Source organism: Miscanthus floridulus, chromosome 6 (assembly GCF_019320115.1).
Source record: "Miscanthus floridulus cultivar M001 chromosome 6, ASM1932011v1, whole genome shotgun sequence".
NCBI lineage: Eukaryota > Viridiplantae > Streptophyta > Magnoliopsida > Poales > Poaceae > Miscanthus > Miscanthus floridulus.
In genome coordinates this window covers 143,272,731-143,289,108 of record NC_089585.1, presented here as the reverse complement: position 1 = coordinate 143,289,108, position 16,378 = coordinate 143,272,731, and the positions used below count along the sequence as shown (strand labels likewise).

Genomic DNA, 16,378 nt, shown 5'->3' with positions numbered 1-16,378 from the left:
CAACATGCGATCTACTTTTGCATCGTTTTCAGCTAAAACACCTGCAACATACGCATGAAAACAGCTGGAACACTTGCAACATACGTCCGAAACACCAGGAAAACACGTGTATAACCATTGCAAAAATATATGCAACATCCAGATGAAACACCTGCGAACATACGTTTTAAGCAACTGAAAACACTTGAAACATACGTTTACTATATGCATGTATGTGCAACATTTAGATCTACTTTTGAAACATCCAGATGAAACACTTGCAACATACGTCTGAAACAGATGAAATGGTTAGAACATACACTTGAATCATACATGTATAACCATTGTAACATGTGCAACATCCCGATCTACTTTTGCAACACCGATATAAAATACTTGCAACATACCTCTGAAACATCTGAAACATACATCCGCAACATGCGCTTTCAACGCAATATCTCATTGTTGCTTAGGAATGGAGGCTTGTCAGCGTGTGGAGTTCATCAGTGCAGAGCTCGCCGCTCCGGTGGAAACTGTCATGGAGAGAGCATGCGATGAGGCAGTCGTGGAGAGGGAGAGGCGAAGGTATCAGCTACTGGCACGAGCTGCCACTAAAAACGGGCGAAACCTGGCAGGCAACCAGAGGCTAGGGTTGGGGTAGGCTGGGCGGCGCGATCGAGCGGCCACGGTGGCCGGATGTCGTGGTGCAGGCAGGCCATGCGGTGGAGGCAGAGTGGGGAAGGCGGGTGGCGCGATGGAGCAGCAGCGACGGCCGGATGCCGGTGGAGTTGGCTACGGGGACAAGATGCGGCAGTGGAGCGAACGCGTGGCCCGGATGCGGCAGTGGAGCTGATGCGTGTCAGTTTGGGCGTTCGGTTAACCAAAACCGATTGGTTCGGTTCTTTGGTTCTTCAGCTAATTCGGTTACCTAAAAAGAAGGGACCGATCGGTTATTTTGAAAATGCGGAACCGATGAATTTTAGTTTCGGTTAATTCGGTTCGGTTCTAACCGATGGAACCGAATTTTCCTAGAACCAAGAAACAACACATTCAATTGCAAAATTCAGCAGCATTTTACCTGATTTTCATGCAGTCAAAAGGGACAATTTAAACAGCAATACAACATAAAACAACAATACAACACATATATGTTATTGTTCTCTCAAATATTCAAGCATAGAGCAATATTCAAGCTTACAGTAAAAAGAACAAGAGGTTCAACAGCTTAGTTCTGTTATTTCAGGTCTATTCGGTTAACCGAGTGCTGTAACCGAATTAACCGTAATAATTTCGGTTCCTGGGAACCTGTAACCGAACCTGGGACTGAATATTTCGGTTTCGGTTACTTAGGTTTCGGTTCCGGTTAATTCGATTCGGTTCTCGGTTTTCGATTTTTCGTGCCCAGGCATAGATGCGTGGCCAGGATGCGACGGTGAAGTCAGCCGCCATGGTCGGTTGAGGAAACGACGATTTCGTCTTTTTTTTTTTGAGATACGGCCAGTGGAGATGAGTGGTCGGTTGCCTGGGACGGTCCACGTACAAGCCCAACAATCTAAGTGTCTGGGTGGACGGAGACAGACGGACGCCCTATCCTCAGCATTATCGATATAGAAATACTGTTTAACGTTTGACATACTTCCAATGTGCTTAAAAAAAGCCACGAAGAATTTCATGGAGGTCTACCTTTTTCTAAATTTGACTAGATTTGTAAAAAATATTAGCAACATTTATAGCTACAAATAAGCTTTTAATAAAAACACATTCAACGTCTAATATGCACCATAAATATTATTAATTTTTTATATATATGGTCAAAGTTAAAAATATTTAACTTCTTGGCAAGTGAAAGTGACACCCTTTACGAAATTGAAGGAGTATACAAGATTGGTATTGATTTAAGGTATGAGTCTATTTTTAGATCACCAAAGTCCAATTTGGCTACTAAACTTAAAAACATTTTTTTTGCCACCGTACTATTGAAATCGGATAACTTTGCCGCTCGAGGTGGTTCGCGTAGTTTTCTAAATATAAAAGAATATGGTTAGATCTCTAAAGATTCATAACTAAATTAATCTAAATAAAAAATATGAAACTGGTATCGTTTTTTCTAAAAGTATAATATTTCTATCTGCTCTTGTTGTTGCTAGTGTTTTATAGGTCAGAGTCGCAATCGCTATTAATTTAAACTGCTATTTTGCGTTCTATTAGATGGTCTACCAAAAGGATCCAATGGATTGCAAGTATCATGGAAGATCTCAAAGGTAACGCCAACCTCGCAGATGTCATCTCCACCACATATAGATTCTATTTAGTCATGGCATGCTAGTGCTTTCCTTTATTTTGATCACTTGACTAGATAACATGTTTCAAATAAGGCAGTGGTTCAAATATCATGCAAACAACATGAAGTAACGCACAAAACAACAGTTCAAATAAATTACGACTGCAACTAAGAGCAATAAAACACTACCAATATGAATAAGTAATCTAAATAACTCCGGATAGAGCACCAACGGATAGGTTATGTTTCTTTTTTAAAAAACTGGTATAAATTTTGTATTTTCTAATTTAAGATGAGTTAGCTATGATTTTTTCTATTTAACTATATTTTTTATTTTAGAGAAATATATACATAGCCAAAACCATCTTTTAAAACTACCTGAGGGCCAGTGTTGTCTGATTTTGATATTTTGATGGCCAAGGATAGTTTAGAGTTTGATGACTAAAACCAAACTCAGGACGGGTCAAAATTAGATTTCTAATGAATGATATAAAATGCTTCCAAGTACCTACATGGCTACATCTATGAGGAACAAAATCGAATAGGCTAAATAAACTTCAAGAATGGAATTGAAAAGTACGGCTGTGCACTAGAGAATGCCCAGTGTTTGATTAAGTTGCTCAATAAGCGAATAACAACAGAAACAGACTACAATGTCTAAGAAAATAATAAGGGTGGAGCAATATTTTCAGAAATTTTCCCTTTTTGTGTTAGGGGTCTAATTCAAGGGCTCAATAGTAGAGGCAGTGCCTCATGCAGCTCAAAAAGTCGAGGTAGACAAACAGAGTGGCAGAACACATCCCAGATAACAGTTTTATTGATTGTCTGGTTTCCCAGTGTTTCCGGATATAATCGGCATTCAACCAGGGCCTGTTTATCACAAACTGGCATCGAGCCAATGCTATAAAGTTTGATAGACAGGTCCCGGTGCAAACCAATTGCATGTTTTTTTATGGGAAACCAATCACACATGTTGCACCAAGGTTTTTGGCGGCTATATCAAACAAGCCGTAGCTCGCTCAATCTTGTTTCTCTTCTTCCCCTGATGCATCAACCTTTGCTGCTGCGGATGCATAGCTCACACTGCTATCCCTCATGTTCTTGCACTGGCTCGACTGCTCGTAGCGAACAAAGCCAATCTTAATTTTTGTTGAGCAATGTTTCAACATCTGAAAAAAAAATTATGCAGTGAATGAAGACGTAGTAAAATGAAAGATACGCATTGACTAGGTTGTTGACAAGAAAGCCATTTACATGAAGGAAAACACTGATGGGGTGGCGTCCACATATGGTATTCTCATACTCCTGCAGGTATTCTTTGAACGCTACAGGATCACCAGTCTCTATGATCTCCATGCCCATACGGTCCAAGGCCTCAATAGACTTATGAATAGCACCATGTTTCTTTTCGTAGTATGTATAACTAAACCTGGTATGAGTATGGGATCAGTAAAATTATTTCCATTTACAAGATGATGAAACAAATCAGCAACAAAGAAATTTTCAGATGCAAAAATAGGCAAATAACAAGAGCATTATGCACTTATGTCTATATATTGATATAAGAAGCACCAATTGTCTTCTTTTCTATGTCCACCAACCTTTATGCGCACAGGTAAATTCTAGCCATGTTTATTTCTGTATGTATCTTGCCTTTCTTTAACGATTTAATAACACTAAACAATAGTGCTAATACTCAGACACAAGGAGTGCCTTTGTCTAAGATGAGACAAAATACTCACTAGTCTGGGCAATAAATTGTAGTTCAGCGTACCACCACTGGACCAACAGACAAGCTAAAGGGTTACAATTGACAATTGTTTGCTAAAGAGCTAATTTTGCCGCTATAGAGATCCTGGTGAGGTAGAGTTCTCGTGGCTATTCTTTGGTGTTAGTGTGGGGTATTTGTAAGGGTATCTTTTCCCTTTTTCTTCTTAATATAATGATATGCAGCTAACTTGTGTGTTCGAGCAAAAAAATGTTTTGTAGCAGCAGATTGTGGACAAGCTGCATCACAAGGGGAGGGCACTGTCATGCTAGGTGCAGCAAGAAACAAGTCTGCAGAGAATAAAGTAGGAGTGCTTTAAGTTTTTTCAACTCCTGTGCAGTGGGCATAGCCTTGGGGGACTTGGGGTTGTGCTATAGTGAGGCATGGTGTGGTACAAGAGTCATACCTTCTGAATTCAAATAGGGGAAGGTTGCAAGAGGAAAACACATCAAAGAAAAATGAAAAGACTTTCTTCCTCCCCATCCTATCTATATTCCGTAGTCTTATTCTCAGTCCTCTCAATTTCTATTTCCATTGAGAAATTATCCTAGTTCTACTTGTTGTCCTGATATCTTTACAACAAATTCTTGTAAGCTACATGCTGCAATAACATGAGTATTGGACTAATGGTCATGTAAATTAATTTAATCTGGCAATGGCATTTGAATGTTGGAATGGTCGGTGGAAAACTTTGTAATTTCATTGCTCATGTGAGTAATGAAATTTGGGTTTCGCCTAGCGTGAAAAAAGAAAACCATGTTGTTTGCTTAACAAATCCATGTATCCTGAAATTCAGATTTGCAATCGGTAAGAAGGTTGTATAGCCACTGAGCCGTATAATTTTTCTGTCATGTGGAGGGCACGGCTGAGGAAGGTTGCATGGCCAAGGTGTGACCGTGTCATGTGGAGGGGGACTAGAATATTTGGGGGAATTGGATTGATTGTTCTTTCTTCATTGCTTGATTGATCACCATTATTACAGGGAAATAAATAGGCTCTGGGCCTCTAAAACTTAGGAAAGAAACACCTAGAATTAAAGCCTAGATTGGCCAGCACCTCAGCCGTGCCCTTCAATTAGACACGGTCCTTGCGTGGACTGGCCATGCAGCCTTCCTTAGCCACGCCCTCCACATGACACGGTCACACCTTGGCCATGCAACCTTCCTCAGCCGCGCCCTCCACATGACATTTTCTTTAAGAAAACTGGTTTGGTCAGACACAACATTATTAAACGTGTCCGATGACTGGCATGTGAGCACCAAATTGCAATTGATCTCAAGGATCTCAAGTAAAAGCAACTATAGCAGCTCCGGTGAATTCTTCTTCTTGGAAAATATGCTGATTTCAAAGGAGGTCAAGGGCTCATGGCTAAGCGTAGGTACAGATGAAATTCTCTACCACCAACCACAGTACCATTTTGCAACTACATTTTAAAAGACATTTGGTATGTGCTTTGGGAGGTCTCATAGGTTTCACAGCCGAAGTATCCAATCCAATCCCTCCAGCCCCATGGTTCTCATTTCTTATAGGTTTCTTGCGAATTTCTAATCTAATCACTGGACATCAGTGCCCATGTAATCATATATTCATCTTGACATCACTATTCGAAGTGAGGCTGCCGGTCAGCCTCTCCTGGCCCTTATCTTCCTAATTGCTAACAATAATGAATCAAGAACCGACACTGGCAACTCCTCTCTCCTGACTCATCAGATATGAAATCTGGGGAATGGAGTATTGGAGTGGTAGTTTATGTTAAATAAGCAGTGCAGAGGGGCAAGTGAGATCGACCAGCAAGCCCCACATGCCGTATGCCAAAGACACGCATGCAATGCACTCAAAGATGTACAAAATTCATAATTTTTTACACTGATAATACAAGCAAGAGACATGAGTAAGCAGACACATAAAAGCTAATCGCTTACCGGGATCCCCAATGGCAGAAGTCTGACGACACAGAAAAAAAGTTTTTTGGGTCATCAACATATTTGGAGAGCAGCTGTCCATACATGGCTTCACTTTGGGAGCTAAGTGCACCAACAAGGATAGGGACGACTTTCACAGTATGTCTGTCAAATCAACACAGAAAGAGAAAAAATAAGTATGTGTAGAGACAAGAGTTTGGTTCCAAAAAGACTACTAAATGGATATAAACATATTAACAAAGGATTTACCCTTGAAATACTTTAGCAAGGTAGGGCAAATGCATTTCCATGCTATGTTCAGCTTCATCCACACTAAGATCCATAAATTCAAATTTTCCAGTAGCACTGAGTTCCTCGATGACTAGAATGGTGGAAATCAGTAGAGTAAAATAGAAATATATTAAATTCAAACTTTCATGCAGCGTTGGTTTCCTTGGTATCGGGAAAATAAGTATTATAATAATGCACTCCCTCCGTTCCAAATTATACGTCATTTTGACTTTTCTAAGTATATAATTTTTTTACTATGTATCTAGACATATTGTATATCTAGGTGCATAGCAAAAGCTATACATCTAGGAAAGCCAAAACAACCTATAATATGGGGTGGAGAGAGTATTAAAATATTCAGAAAGGGGAGGAATGGACCCATTTGAAAGGAAAACTCATCATGCCAAGTTCAATCAACAAAGTGGGCTAAACAAGACATTCCAGGTTGTCACAAGCTCACGCGAAACCTACTGGCCACAGATAAATATCTAGAAATGTCTCAGATGCAAATTTTACAATGGTGCATCCCAGATTACGTAGACAATGTAGTTTTACAATCCCTCTAATACTGAACATATTGCATTGCATCCATATTAGAACCAGATAGCAATACTGGTATAAAAAAGATATACAAATAAAAACTTACACAAGACACCATTAGCAAAAAAAATAGCATGCACTCTTATATTAAACTGGTTGATTGATTAACATGCACAGTACATATACAGAACTAGGCTAAAAAAATTCAACCATTCAGATTGAGTAGGCACCCACCTTCCTGGTCCACTGGCAAATCCCCAATTGGGGTACAATAGACAGAAGCCCTGGTTAAAGCACATTTTGGAGTGTAGTAGTGATGAGAAGGGCCAAGCAGAAACACCCGAGAACTGAATTACATGCACAGAGGAAAAAAACAGCAGACCGTTAACATTGAGCATTTTGAGGAGAAATAGTTATAGTAACCAATTGAACGTAGCTAGAATGATATTATAGAGTGTACAATGAAGTGCATTTTTTGTGAGGGGCAGAATGAAGTACGTATATGGAAACAACATTGAAATAATGTATGAATAACCCTTCACTTAAAGTCTGTACCGGTTACAAAGTAATACATTAGATTTGAAATTTTAACAATGTAGAAACTTCATGTCTTGCATTGACTAAAGACTAGCTTTTCCAAGGAAATCAATGGTATAAGAAAACATCCATGATATTAAGTAGTCATAGAATTAACAAGAGCATTCATTTGTTATTACATCTGGAAATACTAGCAGAAAACTATAGCAACATGATAAATGACTCACATGTTAGTTGGATCAATGTTGCCAAAAGCATAAGCTGCACATCGGCCTGAGTATGAATAACCAGCGTGGCTGTAGAAGCAAGTAAAGCATGTCACAACAGAATAGCAGTACTCAGCATGCATCCAACATCCTACAATAAATACCAACTTACGGTGCAATTACTGCCCTAACATCAGGAGACTTGGTTAGACCAGCTGCCCCCAGCCAACCACTGAGTTCCTCGTCCAGCTTCCTGGCTAATTGTAAACATGGAGCAGTACTTAGACTTTAGGAGATGACAACCCAACCCAAATAGTAAACCAAAGACTTAAGCAAAAGGGGAAATAGGAAGCATCTTTTTATATCCCTTAAAAGTTTATTATCAGTTGAAACTCTGCATTTGTTCACTGCATCGAAAGGATACTGGGTGCAGATGCTGCAGTGATGAAATTCACTTCATTACAAATACGTTTACTGCTGGAGGACTCGTACTGCCCCGCCTGCTCAGGCATCATCGCGACTGGTGACCACATCTTTGCTTCCTGTCCAAGAGCGCGGAGAATCTGGCGATGCCTGCATGTGACGGTTCCTGAAGGTCTTCAGTGTCAGCCATGGCGCATTGGTCATGAGCTGGACCTCCCTGCCAAGGTCAGGATCGACGTTATGTTCATCTCTCTCTGGCACATTTGGAAAGCTCGGAATGCCATGATTTTCGACAACGAGGACGTCCCGTCCATTGCCGTTCTCCGCGGGGTCATCAAAGATCTTGACCGCTGGGGCTGCCGATACAGAAGAGATAGGATCACGATCGATGCCTGGAAAATGTATATCCAAGATTGTCTTGTTCTCCTGTAGTTAAAAACCCCTCTCCCTCCCCTGTATTTCTCTCTCACTCTCATGTATCCCGTCCCTGGTATGCCGGGGCAATGATTGTAAAGTCGAGCCTGTCTTATGGCCCCTTCGTTCAATAAAGTAAGTGGAGCGCCGCTCCCCTGAATTGATCGAAAAAAAAAAACAAATACGTTTACTGAACAGGAAAAGACAAGGCAGTGCATGCATCAATAATTGATGTCCTGGGAGTTTACAAAATCAGTGGCCTGGTACTCAATGTGTCACCCACTGAGTAGCAATTCTGCAGTACAATTAGGCCGATTACGCGGCCTCAGCAGTAATACAGTAACAGTTAGAGGCAGCAATACATCACTCCACTCCAAACAAACAAACTAGCAGGAAACTAAGGTTAGCGATGACAAGTGAAACTACACCAACAGTGTCAATTAATAGGCTATGCCTCGAACAAGACAGAACAAGTGAAGCAAACCGCACCTGAAAATCAACATGACAGGAGAATTGTGAAATTACGAAGTACCATTGTTCGTGTACCAAGACCCGGCGTGCGAAGCCCTCCTCACGCGCTCCATCGATCGATTCAGAGTTCCTACCCCAGCCTGTGCCTGCTGCAGTGCAGACCTGCCGTGTGCTACGTGCCGCCTCCGGCCCCCCTGCCTGCCGTGCCTGTGCGCCGCGCCTCCCTGCCCGCGGCGCTGCTAGGGATTGCGAGTCGGGTGGGCGGGTGCGGGATTGGGGATGGATGCTGATCGAGCCGGCCGTGCCGTGCGTGGCGTGAGTGCGCCGCTTGTGTAACCAACTGCAAGCAGCAAGCTGCTTAGCTGATCGCCATCTGTCAGGTTTGGGCTGGGCCGCGCCTGCTCGACACGAGATGGCACTGGTGGAAAGATGGCCCACGGCCTTGTGAGAGAGTAGCTCCGGACGTCCGTTCCGCAAGATGGGCCGCTGACAAAATGTAGGCCCGAAACGGGTCCATCGGCCTGGGCTGGGCTGGTACATTCAGTGATCCTGGTGACAAAATCACACTCTGCCAAATGTGCCATCAAAAGAGTTTGAACCGCGAATGGACTTACAGTCCAGTGGTAGTGCTGTGCAGCGAGATGCTACCCACCATGGTCCAACCTCTACTGAATCGCACCTTTTTCTAGATTTTTTTTAGAAATTTTAGGGTACACCCATGTGTGCGCGTTCGGTGGTACTGCGCATTTCCCGTGCACCGGAGGCGACGTGTCTCACAATCTCTTCTTTACGTGTATACGGAGAGTCAGAGCCACTTTACCCAGACGAGTACGATGATTACCGCCATGATTAGGAATGAAAACGAACGGAAACGATTGATAGAAGGCCAAATCAATTTCATTTTCACATTTTTTTTCTCAAAAACAAAATTGATATGATATTGTCGAAAACAAATACGACACTGATATTCCGGTAATTTCGAAAACGAAAGTAGTCGATCGGAAAATATATCGATAATGACCGGAATCCATGAGAACGATATCTAAAAAATGATAAACACGCCAAACCGTAGAACATGAGAAGAGCCATATAACTCGACTTATCTCACATGACAATAATAAATAAAACCACAATTGACAAGACCACAAACTAGAACCACATAGTTCACACCATCTTAGATCTCAAATAGTGGCAAACCAGGTAACAGTACGACAATTCTTGACAAAAACAAATAAATGATCAAGTTCTAAGTTGACCTGACATAGCATAGTGATAAAAACATAAATTACTAGAATTCCTTGTCCAGTGAACATGATTCAATCAGCCAACGCTGATTGGCTAGAGTCACGGTGATTAGCTGATTGTCTCATTGCCTTCTTGATGAAATACTTGCTATATAGTTCATTTTCAAAAAAAAATATTTGCCTTATATGCTTGCGTGTCCATAAATAAATTAGGATTCATTGATTCAAGGCCTTTGAATCGGTAACTACCGACGGTAAATTACCGGCTAAATACGGTAATCTTCGAAAACGATCGAAAGACGACAAAATCATTTTCGCTTTTGTTTCCGATTATTTTTACCGTTATCGTTTTTGTTTTTTCGATTACCGCTACCGCTTTCGTTTAGGCCTGAAAATCGAAAAAAAAAAACTCGAAAACGATTTCCGAAAATCGGAAATTATCATTTTCGTTTTCATCCCTAGCCATGACGGTGGATGGGGCATGGCCAGCGACAGCTTGGGTGTGTCTGTGCTGCTGCTACATGGAGCGCGACCGTGCGAGCGGTACTGCCGGCCGGCCGTCCAGTCTCAGCTGTCTCCGCCGTGGCGCCGTCCATCGGTTTTACTCCACCGGCTGGACGGACGGCTGGTGCACTCCCTTATCCCTACTACTCTCCCTCTCGCGGTCTCAGTCTCGTCAGCAACAATGAAGTCAAAGATGAGATGGAGACTGTAGACCCGGTCGTCCGGAAGCGAGGGTCTGTTCGTTTGAATTTATCAGCCGGTTTATCAGTTAGAATCTACAGTATTTTTCTCTTACAATAAATTAGCCAAGACCGACTTATCAGCCGGCTTTAATATCAGCCGATCCAGTTACGGCTCTGGTGTACGTGAGCCTCACGATCCTAACCGTGTGTCAATGTCACTCGCCACGTAGGTGTACGTGAGCCTATTCAGTGGATCCCAAGTAAGTGCAATTCTAAGACATCTTAGGCAAATTAGTGTTAACAAGAGGATGATGCACGTCAGCATGAGCCCTTTGCACATTAGAAAAATTAAAAAAAAGTAGCTAAACCTTGTACTTATAGGTGGGCCAAGAATTAGAATCGCACTTATTGCAAGATAAATTTTGAACTCTAGTATTTTAGAACGCAGTGAGTAACTAAAGAGTCATGCCCCCATCCCCTCTAAATTTTGCATTCCTGGACGAATATAATAGATATGTACAAGGTCAAATTGCTACTTGAGGTTGAAATGCACTCTCTCATTTTCTTGTGTTATTTGTTCTTTATCGTGGGTTGGCTCCTCCTAAAATCGTGTTCAAACTCCGCCACTGTCGCTCCCCCTTCTAGTCTACTCTCTCCATTCTTAAAGGGAATACAATTGTGACTCTGCGAGGAGTCATACGATTTCAGGTTTAACTACATCTATAAAAACAATGCTATAAAATATGGTTTTATAGCAAATCTATTAGTATAAATTCAAACAAATTTTAAAAATTCGAGTTGTGTTTTAAATTTAGAATTACAATTTATTCGATGGAGGGAGTACAACGTTTCTGGTCTTCCATAGCTCTATGCGTGAACCTTGCAAGTATCTGTCTTCTCGCAGGGCCAACTGAAGGCAACATATCAGGTGCAAACCAACCAACCTATGCAAACTTAAAAACTATCTATCAAGATCACTAGATGTTGATCCAATGGATGGGGTTAGGGAGCTTAAGCGTAAAAAAAAGCCGGCGGGTGGAGGGTTTAAGCGTAAAAAATTCCCACCTCTCACCCCATTCATTGGATCAACATCTAGTAATTCTGATCGGTAGTTTTTAAGTTTACACAGGTTAGTTGGTTAGTTCAGCGGCCGGATCTGAACTTGTCTCTGTCCTTTAAATTAAAAAAAAAATTGTTTCTGGCAACCAACACAACGTGGCCTCCCGTAGGCCGTAGTCCCGTCCCATCCCGTTGCGGCGTTGCCCATTCATGTCATGTTTCGGCCGCGGCGTATATGAATGTACGGCCTACGGCGCCTTTGCTGGCTGCTGCCCTGTCTGATTGTGATTTGTACTACTCCTGTCTCCTGCTACGTACAGTATGTACGCATGCTGCAGCATGCGAGGCAGTACGTACGTATCCGCGCTGGATTGGATGTCGCATGTCCGTTTTGTACGTATATGTACACATGCTTCAGCATGCAGAGGCCAGTACGTACGTATCCGCTGGATTGGATCATTGGATGTCGTCGTCGTCGTGTTGGTGTCCTTGAGTTTTGTCATTTTTGCCTCCGGGTCCGTGTCGCGTCGGAGGCGAAGCATCATTAATCGGCCTGCCTGCCTGCCCTGCCCCGCCCCGACGGTACGTATGGTATCGATGCTTCGTCTGCGTGCGTGCTGCTGCCTGCTGATCGCTTCCGCGAGGAGGAATCGGGAACATGTGTGCCATGCTAGGATGCGGGGCCGGAGAGTGGCACTGGCACTAGCAGGCCCCAAAACACAGTTACCCAGATGCCAGATGAGGTGCTGCTGCCACGCCGCAGTCTGCAGCGCAGCGTGGCAGCGACGCGAGCCAAACTGCTGCCCCCTCCCCGCTCTTCCAGTGCCAGCCTAGTAGTACATGGCCATCATCTTCTCTCTTCATGTCACGTGGGAGCGGAAGGTGGCGGGCGCCAACAGGCTAACTTTATGGTTATGGACTATGGATGGCGAGCCCCATCGGTGTCCCTCCCAACGTAATAGACACAGGTGAAGTGAAGTAATCGCTTAGGCAATCAAATCTTGAGAAAATCCCCTGTATGCCATCAAAATTTCTAAGCATCCCTTACTTGCCATCATAAATTATGTAATCCCTTCAGAGCCATCAATATAGATTTATGATCCCTTATTTGCCACTAAATTGACTAATGACTGAGATTCAGGAACAACCGTTATAACGCCGTCAATTTAGATCCTTTTCTACCCCTCTTCAGTCCTCACGGACACCTCCAGTCCAGGCCAGCCTCATCAGCTGCCGCAACACGCATGGCCTCATCAAAGTGCCGATAAAAAAAACACGGCCTCATCCAAACAGAGAAACCCTAGATCGACTCGAGGCGATTCCTGGCGGTGGGCGCCGATCTCCCGGGCGAGAGCCCCACGTCTCGCTCCGCCTCCTCGGCTCTGCTTCGTGAGGACGAGGCGCCAACCTCCAGGTCGTGCCGCCCCCAACAGCCTGGTCGCGCCACCCCCATGCCTGACTGCGCCGCCCTCATCAGTTGGCCGCGCGCGCCTCCACCGCTTGCGTGCGCGCGCCTCCTGCCTCGTTGCCGGGCTACTCCCCCACCTGCCGTGACCGCGGCGCGCCCCCACAGACTGCGCGCGCCACCGACCGTGATCGCATCGCCCCCACCGTCGTGACTGCGTTGCGTGGCTCCTGTTCTTCATCGGTTTTCGGCTTTCGTCCGCCTCGCAGAAGGAGAGACACCAAGCAGGGCAGCTCATGATCTGAAGATGAGTAGCCGAAGAGGCATGGTGATGCCTTCACAAGGCCGTGACACTTCTTGGCTTCCTAAAGGGTAAGAACTGTTCTTATACTTTTCCTTCTACATTTGTCTGATTGCAATTAGGGAAAATAATTGAAATTGTTGTAGAATATATAGTTTTGATGGTCCGTTCATTCATAGGATGGACCCAAAGTCAAGTTACTTACTGGAAATCAGACTCGTTGGCAATCTAAAAAAGCGTAGGAAGGAGTTCTCATGCTTTAGATGCAGTAAGGTCGTGAATTCTGATTGATGTAATTTTACGGACCTTCACAATGCTTTAGAGGAGTGGGGACATTCTTGCAGATGTGTCAGTGAAGGGTGGCAGTGGCTTCAAATTTGTTGTCAACCTAGCTGAAAGAACTTGTCTATGTAGAAGATGGCAAATCTCAGGCATTCCTTGTAGACATGCCATTGCATTCATCACTCATCTTAGGGAACCATTAGAGAAATATGTTGACATGTACTATTCAGTTGAGAAGTTTAGAGCTGCATATGAGACCCTTATCCCAGCTATGCCTGACAAGTCACAATGGCCAGAATCAAACCATGGTTTCTTCATGTATCCACCACTCCTTAAAGCGACCGGTGGTAGAAGACATACCCAGAGGTTCAAAGGATCTACAGAGGCAGGGAGCATCACAACAAGAAAGAAAGGTTCACATCAATGCCCCATTTGCAAGGGATATGGCCATCGCTGGTATAATTGCAAAAATGGTGACCCTGAAGATATAGCAGCAATGCAAGGTGTGAAGTAAGCATTCTGATTTGTTCTCACAATTGCACTTTTACCAATTTCCAACTGAATAGGTAGCTCATATTATTTTCATGTTGTTAATGAAACATAGGGGTCCTCCAAAGAAAAGAAAGAAACTCATTCAACCATCAAGTGAGAGCAGCATTGTCCCTGTAGACCCAGCACCTAAAAAAATGCTTTTTCCTGCTAGGTATGAATTTGTACACTTACATTCTCTATTTTTTGGTATGATTACATTCTGATATTTTTGTGAAAACCTGCATTCTTTTCTATTACAATCAAGGTACCTCATTTAGCTCAGGAAACTCTATAAGGTATTTTCGTTTTAGTGCTTACATATTATTTTTCAACATCAATCTTGTTATTATCCTAAAGTGCTTACAGCTCTTGGGCAGGTCTGGAAAGGGCTCAAACCAACCTGAGCCACTTTCCCTTGAGTTCTCCTTGTTGTCTTCAGGTGAAACTGCAACCACCTCCTACCACCTAGATGGCTACATAAAAGAAAAAGGCTAAAGGGAAGGTCAAGGCAGTGGAGAAGAAAAAGAACAAGGAAGCAGGGAAGAAAAAGAAGAAAGAAGTTCCAGCCCCACCTGAAAGTCCAGCTATGTGTACTAGAAGCAAAACCCCTCAAAGGAGTAGCCCTGCCGCACATATCAGGAGCAAGAGAAAGCTTCCAGACCTCAATTTGTAGCTGATGCAGTTCATTTTCTTTGGGGCACTTCTTATTTTGCTTGGTCTTTGTGAAACTCTCCTGTTATTTTGCTTGGCCTATGTGGGCTACTATCTGCTATCAGCTGCTTATATTGCTATTTGGATGCTTGAAAATGATGCTATAATGGACATCAATGCTTACTTGTATGGACAACAATGGCTGCATGGAGATATGCTTGTATGGACGGCAATGGCTGCTTAAAAACGATGCTTGAATGCAAATCAAATGTTGCTGTTATTTTGTGTTCAATTATACATGTCTCCTTTAAAAAATGATGCATTCCGTTTGTATATAGAGATCTCTTGTATATACTGTTGATTATTATTAGTGCAATGGCATGTAAGGGATGAGACTATAGAATTAATAGGGGTATAATTGTCTTTTCATCATATCACTTAACAGTAACCTAACTATTGTATGACGGTAATGGCGTATGAGGGATCACAAATCTATATTGATGGCTCTTAAGGGATTGCATAATTTATGATGGCAAGTAAGGGATGCTTATAAGTTTTGATGGCATACAGGGGATTTTCTCTCAAATCTTTGCTTCTTCCATGACGCCAGCACATGGCCTCGTGGAGGTAGAGCCGGCCGGGTTCCTTGGTCCTGGCCTCCACAGCTCCAATCGGGCGCGTGCGTGCGGGTCCTTGTTCCTTTCTTTCTCCCTTTGTCCGTGGCCACTTTTGCCGCGGCACGGCAGCGATGCCCAGTCCGTGCCATTGTTGCTTATTAATTACGGGCTGGTCTCCGCATGTGGTGGTGCTTAATTAGCTTAGCTATCTCATTCTCCTGCATGCATGCTTCATTACGCCTTTCAATATTAATAAAAATCTAGGGGCTCTAAATTTAGTGATGCCCGATTGGGCATCATCAGTGAGTCAGCCAGTCGACGAGCCCGTGCCAGCCTTAACCTGCCCAGTTGTCCATCCGTGGTTGGAACGAGGGTCCGTCGATAACGACAATCCACGCGACAGACCTGGATTCATTCCCACTCAGATCTCGCTCCGTCACCCTCGATCGATCTGGTTCAGGCTCTAGCTCGCATCTACTAGCGCTGTGCTATCCTCTAGCGACTAGCAGCACGTTGTTTCTCATCTAATCATATCTAAACAGAGTCTGGATTGGACAACCGGATCGATCGGATCATCCAGCTGAACTGACAGTACCCCGGCCGGTTCTAGTTCTAGGCTGAGCTTACTTTATTTATTAGTAGGAGAGAAGAAGAGACAGGACATGTTGTACAATTGAATTGATCTCGATGATGATGCATGCACACTCATTGTATCTGCACGTTAATTAGTTTTTTTTTAATATAGATCACGACAAGGGTCTATGCTGGTGTTTAGTATTTATATGGTCCCT

At 43.3% G+C, this 16,378-nt stretch overlaps 1 protein-coding gene and 1 long non-coding RNA gene across 4 annotated transcripts; one reads left to right on the top strand and one right to left on the bottom strand.

The window, feature by feature from the left end:
* Nucleotides 1-3,047: 3,047 nt before the first annotated feature.
* On the bottom strand, nt 3,048-9,125 carry LOC136460024 (uncharacterized). Its single transcript, XM_066459868.1, has 8 exons — nt 8,873-9,125; nt 7,676-7,760; nt 7,525-7,593; nt 6,995-7,107; nt 6,200-6,311; nt 5,951-6,094; nt 3,515-3,689; nt 3,048-3,429 (listed from the first exon to the last, which is right to left on the bottom strand). The coding sequence occupies exons 1-8, from the start codon at nt 8,922-8,924 to the stop codon at nt 3,280-3,282; spliced, it is 900 nt and encodes a 299-aa protein (XP_066315965.1). The 5' UTR covers nt 8,925-9,125; the 3' UTR covers nt 3,048-3,279.
* Nucleotides 9,126-13,353: 4,228 nt separating this feature from the next.
* Nucleotides 13,354-15,303, top strand: LOC136460023 (uncharacterized). Of its 3 annotated transcripts, none has more exons than XR_010760306.1 (4): nt 13,354-13,577; nt 14,085-14,298; nt 14,393-14,615; nt 14,697-15,303. It is a non-coding gene; the product is annotated as an uncharacterized lncRNA (long non-coding RNA). The 3 variants fall into 3 exon arrangements; XR_010760308.1 differs by having other exon boundaries at nt 13,851-14,298; XR_010760307.1 differs by having other exon boundaries at nt 13,686-14,298.
* Nucleotides 15,304-16,378: the final 1,075 nt, after the last annotated feature.

Bases quoted from the DNA above. Each gene is read 5' to 3' on its own strand.
- LOC136460024 (XM_066459868.1), bottom strand. From the start codon at position 8,924: ATGGAGCGCGTGAGGAGGGCTTCGCACGCCGGGTCTTGGTACACGAAC. The intron at 6,312-6,994 runs GTGGGTGCCTAC...CCACCATTCTAG, and splicing joins TTTGCCAGTGGACCAGGAAG to TCATCGAGGAACTCAGTGCT. The intron at 3,430-3,514 runs GTAAATGGCTTT...TTTTTTTTTCAG, and splicing joins CCATCAGTGTTTTCCTTCAT to ATGTTGAAACATTGCTCAAC.